The sequence below is a fragment of the Podarcis pityusensis genome, assembly GCF_964106645.2.
Source record: "Podarcis pityusensis genome assembly, chromosome: 1".
Taxonomy (NCBI): Eukaryota; Metazoa; Chordata; class Lepidosauria; order Squamata; family Lacertidae; genus Podarcis; species Podarcis pityusensis.
In genome coordinates this window covers 91007948-91023232 of record NC_138028.1, presented here as the reverse complement: position 1 = coordinate 91023232, position 15285 = coordinate 91007948, and the positions used below count along the sequence as shown (strand labels likewise).

The 15285-nt window shown below is 38.7% G+C and overlaps 1 protein-coding gene across 2 annotated transcripts in view; it reads right to left on the bottom strand.

Annotated features, from left to right (window-relative positions):
* The window catches only part of PTPN4 (protein tyrosine phosphatase non-receptor type 4), an 82528-nt gene that overhangs the window by 12709 nt on the left and 54534 nt on the right, over positions 1-15285 (bottom strand). Inside the window, exons 14-19 of one of the 2 annotated variants that reach the window (XM_081006460.1) lie at positions 10640-10774; positions 8241-8399; positions 5828-5993; positions 4814-4897; positions 4676-4732; positions 3872-4028 (exon numbers count right to left, since the gene is read on the bottom strand). In XM_081006460.1, the coding sequence (XP_080862586.1) occupies positions 3872-4028; positions 4676-4732; positions 4814-4897; positions 5828-5993; positions 8241-8399; positions 10640-10774 (758 nt within the window). The remainder of the gene's footprint in view (positions 1-3871; positions 4029-4675; positions 4733-4813; positions 4898-5827; positions 5994-8240; positions 8400-10639; positions 10775-15285) is intronic. The other variant, XM_081006461.1, reaches the window with a different exon arrangement.

The window sequence follows — 15285 nt, the reverse complement described above, 5'->3', positions numbered from 1 at the left end:
AGCCAAGGCAGTTTGGGGCTTTAAAGATCAGCAGCAACACTTTGAATTGTGCTCAGAAACATACTGGGGGCCAATGCAGGTCTTTCAGGACCAGTGTTATATAGTCTTGGCAGCCACTCCCAGTCACCAGTCTAGTTGCAGCATTCTGGATTAGTTGTAGTTTCCAAGTCACCTTCAAAGGTATCCCCAGGTAGTATGCACTGCAGTAGTCCAAGCAGGAGATAACCAGAGCATGCACCAGTATGCCAGTGCTGGACAGTATTTGCCAGATGGAGCTGGTAGACAGCTGCCCTGGACACAGAATTGACCTGTGCCTCCATAGAGTCCAAAATGACTCCACGGCTGCACACCTGGTCATTCAGGGGCACAGTTGCCCCCATTCAGGACCAGGGACAGCACATGAAGGAAACACGCATGCATGGATCTTTTCGGCATGATGGGGTGTGCTTGAGTGCAAAAATTCCAAGCAACTGATCTAGGTGGTTGCTTTCTTCTCCCACTACTGTGCGATCACATCATGGGAAACGAACTCCTGTCAAAACACCCTGCACCAGAGAGCTAAAACCCCAAGCTAGCTACAATTTTAACAAGAGGTTTATTGATACAAAATGTATTAGATTGAATTTGTTTATGTAATATCAATCCACACATTTAAATCAATTAAAAAACTCTGGTATCCTTCTCCTTTGTACCTGGAAAACATTTGGCTTTACATTTTATTATCCAGTGGTGTGATTGTTAATTAAGGATGGAAAAGGCCATTTATTTATTTTTTACTAGAATGCATGCTGTTATGACTTAACAATCACCCTGCATTCATTTCTTGCCCGGAAACAACATGTGTTATATACATACATGCCAGACAGTATTTGCCGAATACAAACATATTTTATTAGTAAAGCTTGTAACTAAAATAAATCTGCAAAAAAATCGGAGGAGGAAATCATGGCTGTCTGCTAAATTCTCAATTTCAAGGTCTTTTATTTAAACTAATACGACAATCAACATAGAGAGCCCATCAGCTTGGCAAGTTAAATCAAAACAGCTACTTAATTTATTTTCTGGGACTAGGATGCAATAAAGGTGAACTAAAAATATATATGATTTTTTTTAAAAAAAGAATAAGGTTTTTATGCCAGTTTCAATTGTTCTGCTTAAGAACTTTTATTTATCCTATTTCTTTGCTACATGGTTCTTATTTTGCACTTGCACAGTAACCTGTGCAAATACCTCCATAATAAATGTTTACTGACTGCATGCAAAAACAGATAGAGCTGGAGCTTTAGCACCATCCCACAGAAGTAGCTGAAAGATTACTTTTCCACCTCATCCTTTCCAAACAGCCTCCAAAAAGTCTTTTCTAAGGTTCAGCGAAAATCCCTGAAAATCAGGCAGAGGCGTCTTCCATAAATGTAGAACACACCTCAGTGTCTGATTTTTGGCAGCTTCCATGAGCTTTTCCTCCGTTTCTTGCACCACATTCCATAAAACAAGGTTTCCCAACCATCAGGAGAGGCTTGTAAGAAAGCTACAACTGTGACACCTACAGTCAGATCCAATTCATCATTTCCTTGTTAGTGTAAGTCCCACTAAGTTAAATGAGACCAATTCCCCCAAAGAAGTGTGCCTAGGACTGCTAGTTTTAGAACACGAGTTAAAAAACAGAGACCAAGATACTATATAAAAAGGCATGCTTTAAAAAGTTTTGCCCACGATAGAAAAATTAAGGACTACAAACTTTGGTAAGAATAATTCAAGCTGATAAGACAAGCAAAAATATTATGTTGAAGATTATATTGCTACAAAAACATTACAGCAAAAAATTCTATAAATACATCAGAAGCAGGAAATGAGCAAGACAGGAAGTCAGACCATTAGATGACAATGTGTGAAATGATTTATTATGGAGAGAACAGAAAGACTGCTGAGACGCTAAATGAACTTTATGCTGTTCTTCACTGTGAATAAGTTAAGACAGACACACCCAAATGATATTTTTTTTTGTAGGGGAGGGAATCTGAAGAACTAAGATACAAGGTAACTCTAGGGGATAACTGAATACTTAAAAACCAACCTGTCTCTGAGTGTGGGTGACAAAAATTCAAGGGTTCTCTAGAACCTGAATGGGGGAAATATGCTACTCACTAAAATCAGTAACTATGCCAGAAATCTGAAACCCAGGAAATTACAGGTTCATTAGTTTAATCTGTCCCACATAAATTGGTGGACAACATTGTTAAGAGTTCACATGATTAAGACATACAGAACTAAGATTGCTAATTGAGAATACCTCTGACAACTACAAAAGACTTCTCTTACTACACCAAGCTTTTCAGAATGTTCTGAGTGTATCAAACAAATATTAGACTTTGGCAGACATTATATATTTGGACCTCCAAACAGTTGTTTTTTTAAGTTGCTCACAAAGGGCCCTGAGTAAACGACTATGTCATAGGATACAAGGACAATTCCTCTTAGGAATCTAACTGGTTGAAGAGCTACAAGCAAAATTCAGGAATTTTCACAATACAGTGGTACCTCGGTTTAAGAACAGTCCTGTTTATGAATGATTGGTTTATGAACTCTGCAAAACCGGAAGTAGTGTCCCAGTTTGAGAACTTTACCTTGGTCTAAGAATGGAATCCGAATGGTGGAAGGGCACCGGCAGCGGGAGGCCTCATTAGGGAAAGCACACCTCGGTTTAAGAATGGTTTCGGTTTAAGAATGGACTTCCGGAACAGATTAAGTTCGTAAACCGAGGTATCACTGTAGAGGGAAATGGGGGTTCCTTGTGCTATTTAGCCTCTTGAAAAATGATTTGAAGACAGGATGGCCAAGTACGAAGATGACACCAAGCTATTAGTGCTGCTGAAAACCCAGGTGGAGTTACTCCAGTAGAATCTCTACAGAGTAGTTAAATAGGCAACAAAATAGCAAATCAGATTCAATGTAAGTTAAGAGTAGAAAGATAAACAAGGGGGGAGGTCAGGAGAAACACTAGTTTCATATGCACAGGTGGAGTCTGAATTAGTAGTGACTAACGAGAAAACGATGACTGAAATAAATTGGCAAAGGAAAGAAATTAAGAAAGAATGAAAATAAGTCCACTAGTATCTTAAATCCATGGTGTGCTTGAATTTGAAATTTTGTGTTCTGGCCATCCAATTAAAATAAAAACTAATTATCTGAGTAAGAAAAGAAACAGAAAAGGGAACTCAACTGATCAATGATGTTGAAACAATTTCCCTATGAGGAAAAGCTAAAATGTTTGGCTTTCTTAGCTTAGGAAAAAGGTGAGTAACAAAATACATGACAAGACACGTATAACACCCTGAACAGCACAGAGAAAGCAGACAGAAAACTATTACTTCCTCTTTCGTAATACTAGAATTTAAGGTCAGCCAATGAAATTCCATATGGTATATGAGGCTATGTCACTTGTGTACCCCTCTTATACCTAACAAGAGTGATAAGGGCATTGGGGAAGGGAATGTGGAAGTGAGGAAATAATTACTGGATTCTTGTTGTTAGTACAGGGAAACTTTGTATTTTATCACTGACTACATTTTTAAAATCTCATTACCACTCAATGCCCACCTTACAATCTTCTTCTTAACATACATATTAACTAAGATTGCTCTTCATGCATCTGATGAAGTGGGCTTGAGTCCACAAAAGCTTGTGTCATACAATGTTTGTTAAAAGATGCTTTGACTACTTTCATTTAACATGACCCTCTCTCTGGTATTTTACACAGTTGTAGAAAATGTATAGCCAGTATAAGGATAGTAGGAGACACAACAAATGCCGTGAAAGGAACATGGTAAAACAGCAGAAAGCAAGCATGCTTTCCACTGATAAAATTACTCACCATTGGGTCGAACTAGGAGCACAAGCTCCCCTGAGTGCCGCTCACAGCTAGCTTTAATAAACATAACAACTTGATCATGGGTATGTTCTGATATATCCCTGCCATTGATCAGTACAACCTGATCTCCTTCATTCAAACGAGGAACACAAACATCTGCCTGCAACATGAAACAAGTGTTTAATGCAGTGGATATTACAAATAGGGCTTGCTGTCTTGTTTTTAAGAAACGAAGAACTCAGTATCAAGATACTGTGGTGGTTCTGATCTGAAGATTTAATCACTAGGGTCTGAATATATGAAAAAATAAAGACTCGGACTTGATAAATAATTTATGAACTTTGGTTTAACCCGAATTCTGGCAGTGCAACCATTTTGTCATGGATAAGATAAAGTTAAATTTTCCATTTTTTTTATCCTATAAACAATTATTATCTCTGCGAATTAAAAGATCTCATTTTTCAATTTAAACTAAGCTTTAAATATGCCAATATACACTTTTTGGGAAGAAGAGCACGACACACACAAACAGGATTTTTCAACCTCTACATGATATATTGTAGGAGAAAAGTGAAGGATAGGAAAATTATCTTTGATCAGATATATACTACAGCAAATCATGAATTCTTCTATATTAAGGCACTGGAGATTCTCTATTAGAGTCCTTTTCTAAGACTATTTATGAGAGCGGCATGTTTCAAACATTAGATTGCTACATACAGCCAGGGGATAAGCAAAGTAAATAAAAAGCACTCTGAAATAATATATCTAAGTAGACATCACTGCATACTTTCTCTGACAACTTACAGGTGTTCCTGGAGCCACTCTGGACACTATGACAGGCATCTTCTGATCATATCCACCCTTTAAAGGAAAGGACAATAATTAAAGAACGTACAGCTCGAGCTGTATTCAAAGATATATTAAAAGGGTAGGTCTTCATACCTTTACATTGAAACCAAATCTTCCATTTTCATCTGGTCTCATTCTGATCAGAACGAGATTGTCATGGGGAATCCCACCATTGGGCTGTAAATGAAAACATAGCTTTATTCTCTATACCTGAATTTCTTTAGGCACTACTGAAACCCCAAGCGATCCATAATTCATCATCTATTGCATAGCTAGTTAATGTCTCTTATTAACAATGAGCACATAACTGTTTAAGACTGAAAGAAAAGAAAGGTGTTACAGCGGGCCGGGGAGGGGGGACAGACAGACTAGAAATTTATAGCTAATCCTAAAACACATTTACTTGAAAACCAGTATTCATATAAGAAGATATCTTCAAGTTTCAATTTCCTTGAGACATTGTTGGAATTTTCTTGAAAGATAATGGTTTTACTACTGACTTGTTTGATGCAAAAATGACCAAAGTACCAGCAGTGCATTCATTACCAGGAAGTGTGCTCCAAGTACCTACCATCTTGGTTTGCATAAGTATAATGAAAGTTGCGTGGCTCACTGAAAGGGTATGTGGTATGTGGTATGTGCAAATAAGGGAATTATATTGTGTACTATAAAGATACAGTTTGGGAATATGATTAATGCAAATATTTTGCAAAGACATCTCATAACTATTATACTGCTTAAAGGTTTTTCAGATGGAAAATAAATAGATCAAATAAATAAATACCATTCCAAATTAATACATGCTATAAAACATCCCAGAGCTACACCATGAAAATGTTACACAGGATTTGCTTTCCATTGTGTCTATACTTTTAGCTCTATTAGAAATAAGAGTTACATTAAAAGCGGTTTTTCGGACTCACGTTCCATTTCACCAAGAGCATGATGGACTGGGGTAGAGAACCTGAGGACCATTATTTATATGTTATTAATTCACTCTAGTTGAATCTACTTCCATCAGACCTGCTGATACTGATTAATTTCCCCCCTCCCTCCACGAAGAATATTGACTCAAACTAGACAAACAAATTTAAAGTAGCTTCTTACTGTAGATTTTTCAGGCGATGAAGAAGAATCATCATCATATGTTTCATTGATATGGTTATCCAATTCTTGCTGAGAAAGTGAATAATGAATTTGGTTCCAACTATTCTTTTTAGATTGTTTAGGTGGCAGTGCAGGTGGTTGCCCATCTACAGCGGTCTCTTGAGATCTACAAACAAAATGAAAAGAAATCTCATTAAAACTCCAAACTGCATGCTAAATAAAGAGAAACTATCACTAAAAAGACTTTGGAATTTTGGTGCGTTGGACATCATTGGCTTGCAACCTCAATTATGGTTCCCCGACTTATTTTTTTTCTTCTTCGTACTTCTGCAAAAGTTGGGGTTTTCCCAAGCCTGCTATTACTCTTTGACAGGAGAGGTCTTTTGGCAAGGTTCACATCTGAGAGAATGAATTTGCTATTAATATATAGGATCATTTCAAAAAGAATGTTATGCACCTCTCCCTTAAGTATTTAATTCACAAGGCCTCCAAATTAAATCTTAGATGACAAATTAAGGACAACAAAGGAGATCTCAATCATTTGTTGCTTTGAGCCTCTTGAAAACACAGAGCAGTCCTATATAAGGGATTTCATTCTAAAATTTCAACTCTCCCACTTACTAGTTGGCACAAATTTTACAGATAAGAAAGGAGGAGATCCTCAATCATGATGTGGAAGCAGGAAGCCCATATTTATTGCATGTTTGAACACCTGATGTTGCTTAAACCCAATTGCACTGATCAGTGACTTATTCAAGTGGATAATCAATTTACAGTACATGAATTTAATTGGGTACTTATCCATACTGGAAATTTCTACAGAACTTTTGCAAATGTGACAGATTTGCTATATTATTACTTTGTATTTTGAATAAAAATTAATAGTAACTGCAGCTGTCATTGAATCACTATCAAACATTTGAAATCAGCATTAATCACCATTGGGACAGTGAAATCCACAAACATACAAAATTAATTTGATAAATGACTAATGGTTCTCATTCACACAAAACAAGTCAGTGTTACCTAAGAAAGTCCTAGCTTCATCTGTGGTCTGTCCAACTCCTGATCAGTACCCACTTTTGTTATAACACAATGTGCATGACTAAAGTCACAATAAAGTTATTTCTTTTTAAAAAATGCAATAAAGGAACTATACATTTGTTTATAAACAGACTATGTGAAGTAATAAGCTACGATTGAAACTAGGTAAAGTAACACAGTGGTTGTGAGTGTAATATACTGTAATGTGTTACCATAATGAATTGTGAGAACTAGGGATGAAGCTTTGGGCAAAACCTTGCCTGCTTTATATTTGCCCAGTCAGCTTTGAATTTCCTTATGAATGCTTAGACAATAGATGTGAAAGCAGACTATTTTGCAGTCAAAGCAGCCCTCTGTATTACTGCATCCAGCAATTTGCATAATCAAATAAAAAAGGAAAAACCCCTACTCTAATAAGCTCTGTGTTAAATATATATAAACTGCTGTGTAAAATAACATAGTTTCATATTTGACAGAGAGAGAGAAAAAGGATTCTTAAAAACACATTTGGATTGCTTGCTATGCATGTGTTTTTTTTCCCTACTGCCACTTTCATGAATAAAAAATTACAGATACTACACATACCTTTCAATTGACAAAAATCATTTGGAATGGCCACACAACTATTTGTACACATAGGGCATATGATTTTTAATGTGAACTAGGGCCGAATTAAACTCCCTTCCACTGGAGATGCCAGGAACTGAATGCAGGAACTTCTAACAAACTGACACTGGTTATGGCCAACTATACTGTCAAGAATCAGGATGGACAATAGTTATAAAAAATAATAAGTATTACTCACTGCATGTTTAACATGTATACAGTGTAAGGAACACAAGGTTTCATGTACATTACTAAGATCCTTACAGCATGCCAGTTTAAGTCAGAATAGTATTATTCTTCCCATATTACTAATGGTGTAATATGTACTAATGGCAGCAGGTGGGCGTGTGTGCGCTGCAGCTCAGAGAATTGCTTGCCTAAGGCTACCTGACAGCCTAGGTGAAATATGAACAAGCAACTCCCGATTTGTAGCCAAGTCTTTGTCAACATGTTGTTTATTTATATTATGCTTCTCTTAAAAATGCTACAATTGTGCTACATCAGTTTTCATTTGCAAAGTAATCACTAAAGAATGGGGCTGTCAACTAAATAATAATAATAATAATAATAATAATAATAATAATAATAATAATTTATTTATTTATACCCTGCCCTCCCCAGCCAGGACCGGGCTCAGGGCAGCTAACATCAAAACCTAAAATACATTAAAAACACAAAATGTAGATTATTTTTAGGTGTAGCCTTTAAAAACCTTTTTTTGTTGTTCTGCTATAAAATAAAGCATTATAAAAACTATGCTTACGGTGATGATTCCAGAATGATACTGTTGGCTTGGGTGGAAGAAGGAGATCGGTGATTTGCAAAAACCTCACTTGGCGAAGGATGAACCACATGGTCTACTAGATGCCCAACTGAAGATGGCCGTAAACGGTTTCCCTCTTGAGTAAATGCAGAGTTGCGACTAATCAGGAAAAGAACACTTTGTTCAATAATTGCAGGTATGCTTGTCAAGACTTAGATGATTTATGCTTTTTTAAAAAAATGCTTCTAAAACTTATCTATTCCTCTAATTTCTTCTGTCTTGGACACAGTACCCCTGGCAGGAACATCCCCCAAATCAAACTTGTTTAGAAGACATTATCACTGGTAGAAGGGAGATGAGGAAAGTGGTGATTTTTACCCATTCCCCCAGCAGCCCTGTGTGTCCTCCAAAATTCTGATCCCAAGGGCTGGGAGGGAGGCTGCAGGGGATGAAAAAAATTGGCAGCAGTTGCTCCCCCCATTTTGTCAGCATAACCCCCCACCAGAGGATCTAAAGCTTTCTGTAGACAGAAAGAATCCTTCCATTCCAGAAGGCCAGGTTTGGATCAAAGCCACTACCTGTAATCCTAAATGCATGAATTAAAGCACCATAGAAATATATTACACCGATTATAGATTTCCATGGAAGAAAGAAAAAAATATGCATCAACAAATAAGCGACCATCACAAATCCTGACTATTACCACTGTTGTTCCAACAAGTCAACTTTAGTGTGTAGTAGGTATAACTGTACAGTTTTTTAAAACTTTGTATATTTGTCTATTAAGAAGTTCACAAATATCAACATAAAGGCTTCTAATAAAAAATCGTTGGGTTGAATCCAGTGCTAGTCCTATATAGAATAGACCTATTGAAATTCATGTACCCAAGTTAGTTATCATCAGTTTATTTCTATACCACTTTTTCGTCAAGGCCCCCAAAACACTGAACAGATTAGTACTAAAGAACACACAATAAAACTACAGCAAATACAAATACAAAAGTATAATAAAATAAACCAGGAAAAAAATCGAAATATGGAGTAACCCAGGCACACCATGAATCACACTTTCTACAGTCATGAGCTGCATTTGCGTCCTCCCCATAGACACAGCGGCCCTTCACAAACAACCGCTTACACAGTTGCTTCCTCCTTAGAAACAGCAACAGCCAAAGCAAAGTTCTTACAGTTGCTCTCCAGGGCAGGGCTAGCTGGCTCAGATTCCTGACTCCTCAACAGGCAGCAGTTCTCCAGGTGCAGGAACAGGAGCAAGGATAAAGTTGGCATTCACCTTCAAGCCACCAATGGTCCTATTATTGCTATCTGCTGCCTCTAAACCCACAGCAGCCTCCAAATAAATAGGCATCTGCCTGGAAACAGCAACAGGGTGGGGCTACCTGGCTCAAACCTTCAGGTCAATTAACTTCAATGGGTCTACTCTGAGCAGGACTAGAACTGGATACAGCACCCTGCCTTCTCTTCCTGTAGGAACCCAGCAATCAAGATATAAATGGAGGCAAAAGGCCTCTTCTGACACAACCTGACTTTCCACCTATGTGGAAAGGTCCCCACTGTGGTTTAGTTTTTTATAAAAGAAGTCATATGTACACACACACAGCACTTAACTCAGAAACATGACTTCCCTCTCATTTGGGTCACATTAGATTTCCTACACACACATTCAAGATGTAGAGAGCTGGAGGTTTCACTGCAATAGTAACACAGACTGATGTAAACCATAGTGTTGTGCTATGTGAATGGCTGGTCACACATCCCTCTCCTTCAGCACAGCCACAAGAAGGAGATAGCAAGAATCCACCTCCCGATTTAAACAAGTAACAATTTGTGTTACATCCGAAATGCAAATTACAGTGCATTTGATATACGGTTTATGAAATTAGCAAGGATCAGAAACAAAGCTTAAACTAACCATAGTCTGTGATGTGGAAATGAATGTTTCCAATCCCTTCCTCATGGCAATGAGGAAGAAGGAGAGACAGGCATGCTAGTTCAAGCCTCACTCAGGCCATTCAATAGCCATAAACTATGGTTTAGAACCAGGCCTGTTTTTCTGATGCAATGAAAATAGTGTCTGGGTGAAGGTACAACCAGTGCAGGGCTCAATCTGGGAGCACATCCTGAAACTCACAACTGTTTTTCCTTCAATATAATTTAATTTAAGGTTTGTTTGTTTTTCTTTATATGTGATTATTATAACATACACTTTGGTCAATCTGCCTCTGTGTTGCCTCACAATTTCTTTTTAAATGCTTAGTATGGAAATAACTATGGTTCAACACACATCACTCCAAAAATCCGGATCTCAAGTACTTTCCCTTCCTTAATAAAATAAAAATAAGAGGTAACTAGTGGCTCAGGGACTATTCAATTTTACTTACTGATTAGGGGTTCCAGGTGGAGAGCGGGATGGTAAACTTTGAGTTTCTAACCTGTCATCAGACATTGAATTCCTGCTGACAACCTCCCAGTCCATCCCGCTTATCAATCTGCGAGCCAGAGGTTTACTTGGGGATCTAAAACAATACAAAAATTACCAATATGTATCTGGAAGTTCTCTGAAGAAATTAATTGGGAATTGAAGCGAACAAGAAAATAGCATTAGCTTTCCCCTATACAGGGGCTGATACACTGACTTGTTATTTAAATATTTCTTCGAAATAGTGCAAGGGGTTTCAGAGCACCTAAAGAAACGTGATGCAGAACACTAAACTCATGAATATAAACAACCAAATCATAGCTTGTGCTGTGGCAAAGTCTTTCTCACTACAATACTGAATCACTGTGAATTCAGATGTGCCACTTTATTTATCTTTGCTATTAGATTTATATAGCTGCCCATCAAATGAACATTTGGTAGGCAAAAAATTAAAAACACAGTGTACAATAATAATTAAAGCCAACAACAATTAATAGAAGGCAGCAAAAAAACATCCATGCACTGAAGCAGTGTAAGATTGTTTTAAATTTGGGGCTGTAAATTCTATAGCCAGTTCACTACCAATAAGGCCCTCTCTTTGGCAGCCACCTGCCCCACTTCACTTCACAGACACTTGGAGCAGGGCCCACAAGGAGGGTATTAAGGTTCCAGTAGGAAAACATCTCTCTCTCTCTCTCTCTCTCTCTCTCTCTCTCTCTCTGTGTGTGTGTGTGTGTAGGAGAAAGGTTTGTGGAAGTGGTATGACAGTGAAACACAAGCAAGCAGAAAAGTATTAAGTATTGCTCTCTTTCCCGGCTGCTTTTTTTGCTTTTCCTCAAAAACGACAATCAGATTTTGTTTCACACTACTATGTTTTATGCAACTATGTGTACTAGTTCATAGTTTCTGACATTAAACTAAACAGCTGCATTAAAGTACTTTTCTTATCAAAAGAGAAACACAACCAGACTAATGAAACAAACAACCATCTCTACAACAAACTGTGAGAGACGAGAGAGAGAGAGAGAGAGAGAGAGAGAGAGAGAGAGAGAGAGAGAGGTACATCTATATGAAATTTAAATAGGCAAGACTTCTCTGCGACTTAGCCAGATGATTTCTAGATTAAAATGAACAAAATAATTTGCAATTATAACATGATTCTAACTGCAAAATACAATAAACTTTTCACAGGCTTTTAAAGAAAAAAGATTGGGAACAGAATTAAAAAGGTGTATGATAGACAACTTTAGCAAATACTTTGCCAACTCTATCTATTGTAGTCTAGGAAAGAATTAATCCTGTAAGGATTAATAAGACTTTATAAGAATGCAAACATCCAAATGCTGATGGCTTTAGACGTGTTGCATTTAAAAGGGATTTCTGTAGGTTGAATGAGCTTGAATTCTCTTTCTAGGAACATTGCAACTCCTAGAAACACTCACCTTAATTACCAAGTGAAAAGTTGTATTTGTAGTAGTGCCCCTCAGCAGCCAACACAGCAGAAACATTTAACTGTCAAACTGTATTTTGAACATTTGATTATTAACTGTTTTAACCTTGGAGACCCACCCACTTACGCATGTTACCTAAGCTTCCTGTTCTTTGTGGCAATTCAAAGAAACGTTCACCACATTGCAGCAATACATTTCCCAGGGCTTCCTCTTCTAATAAGTGCCCATGTCAAAAAAATACTAACTGCTTCATTTCTATGGTTTACTTTTAGGTAACCCAAAACATTGCAGAGATTTTAATTTATGTGCGATGGAGCACATTAACTAGGTTATGGGAAATTATCTAACAAGTACAGGGGGCAAAATAAATTTCCAAACAACTTGGGACACCAGTCTTGGCTTTGAAATTTCAACTGTATTTTAGAGGATTAATAGATTTAAGATAGCGATGCACTATTAGTGAAGAGGTACACTCAAATAAGAGGTAGCTTTGCTCACCAAGGGTTAAGGTATGCTAAAAACATACTTCTCATGTGTCAGGTGGTGGTGTGGTTGCTCGAGAGCAAACAGGCAAGACTCCAACCTGTCTTTTCCAAGCTTTATTATTAGTGCAAACTATTTACAGTGAAGAGAGTCGCAAGTTCATGTCCGGCTCAGTCGCTAGCAGAATCTGGGAGTGGCCGGTCCTTGTACCTCCCCCAGCATAACAGTCGCGTGATCCCCAGCCTTCTCCTTCCTTCCTTGCGCCGAAACCTACTGCGCAGACTGGGCGCTGGCAAAGGGGTACTTCCCTCCTCTCTGGCTTCCTCAGCCTCTGCATTGAGGCTCTCCCTAGCATCCCCTGGTCCCATCACCTCATCTCCACTGGAGGTGGGGCTTTCCTCCTCCTCACCAGAGGAGGAGCTGCTTCGCAAGATCTTCGGAGGTTCCCTATAACACAACTGCCCTTCCCCCTCTCGTCTCAGACCTGATGGCAGTTCCCTGACATCCTGTATCAAAAGCCAGGGTGAAGAGGTGTGTCTTCAGAATGTACCTAAGGTTGTATATTGATGTTGCAAGACACATCTCTGTGGGCAGCTTCTACTACAAAGAATGCTTCCTCCTGGGACATCACCACCACCTGAGGTTCTGAGGGCTGTGGAACTACCAAGAGGCTCTCTTCTGCTGCTCATAGCACCCAAGAGGGACTGTAGGGAAGGAGATGGTCTTTCACTAATGGAATTTAATCACTAATGTGAGCACCTTGGGCCCAGAAATTAATTGGCAACCAATGCAGTTATTCTAAAACAGGGGTTATGTGAGATGTTAATGGAACCACAGCCCATAATCTAGCCACTGCATTTTGTACCAATGGAAATTTCTGAGTTGTCTTCAAGGACACCCCCACATAAAGCACACTGCAATAATCCAATCTGGAAGTTACCCGAGCATTGAGTATGGTGGTGAAGTCATTTCTGTCTTTTAGCTGGTGGACCAGCTGAAGCTACAAAATGGCACTCCTGGCCACCTGAGCCTCCACTGACAGTGCTGAATCCAGGAGCACTCACAAACTGCAGGCCTGCTCCTTCCATGGGAGTACAACCTGTCCAGAATATGGCATCTTCCTAATTTGTAGATGTGAGAATTTGGGATACACAACACTTTTATCTCTTAAGGATTCAGTTTCTTCTCCTTTATTCACTTTTTTTTTTGCCCCATTCAGCCCAATACCTCCAAGCACCAGTCTAACATTTGCTTAAGCACCAAAAAGTTGCAAAGGTACAAACAGCAGAATGCTTGAAAACTGAAGAAGCAAGTTCATGCTGTCATTCTGTTTACCATCCTAAACACTTTTAAGGAGTTAAATAATTATTCCCTTCGAACTGTTGAGTAGGCATGCTTCAGATGCACCCAAAGTTTGTGTGAAGATGACATTTAATAGTGCCTGCAGTTCACAGACTGGTGTTTGGGAAATGGGCCTTTGTTGCTGTATCAGTTCCATTTTGTCCCTCAGCTTCTTCTTTTTCTGTTTACAGTTGCTAAGCAGGCAAGGTCTGTCAAACAAAATGAAAATAATCTAACCAAACTAGCCTCCATCCTCCACAGAAATGGAAAAATATAATAATATTACTAATAATAGTAATTTATATGCTGCCCATCTGACTGGGTTGCCCCAGCCAAAATGAAAATAATCTAACCAAACTAGCCTCCATCCTCCACAGAAATGGAAAAATGTAATAATATTACTAATAATAGTAATTTATATGCTGCCCATCTGACTGGGTTGCCCCAGCCACTCTGGGCGGCTCCCAACAAAAAATAACCATGAAATGCCCTGGGTTATGAGCTGCTTTGACATGCAAAAGCCAATTTCCCTTGCATCCTAATGAAACCTAATGCAATCAAGGCAACACCTTGCCACCCCCTGAGCCTTGAGTGCTTTTGTGATCTTCTACCTAGTACCAAAACACAGCACAAAGCACCTATTGCCCTTTTCAAGAAGTAGCCTTGACACCTCTAGTCCTTTTCTCCTTCTGGGAAACTTCTTTCAGCAGACACCCAGGTTTTCTGTTTTCCAATCTTGTAGGCAGACACTATGCTCAACTTTAATTCAATTCAATTATTCATTTGCTGCCCATTTGACTCTGGGCAGCTCCCAACAAAATATAAAAAACACAATAAAACATCAAAATTTTCCCAATACAGGGCTGCCTTCAGATGTCTTCTAAAACTCAAATAGTTGTTTATTTCCTTGACATTGGATAGGAGAGAATTCCACAAGGCGGACACCACTACTAAGAAGGTCCTCTGTCTGGTTCCCTGTAACTTCAGTTTTCGCAGTGAGGGAACCAGCAGAAGACCCTCGGAGCTAGATCTCAGTGTCCAGGCTAAATGGTGGGGGTGGAGACGCTCCTTCAGGTATACAGAGCCAAAGCAGTTGAGGGCTTTAAAGTTCAACAGAAACACTTAATGTGCTCGGAAGCCTACAGGGAGCCAATGTAGATCTTTTTGGAAGCTCCCAATCTGCTGCCTGTTTCGATACCTCTGCATTCTGCCCAGTGATGTTGTTTGGGAAAACCCGCTTTCCCCAACTCTTGGATTTATCCTGCTGAGGATGCATTTCACCCTTCCTTCCCCCTTGCATCTCTCTGAAACTGAAGGACAAACTCTCATTCTT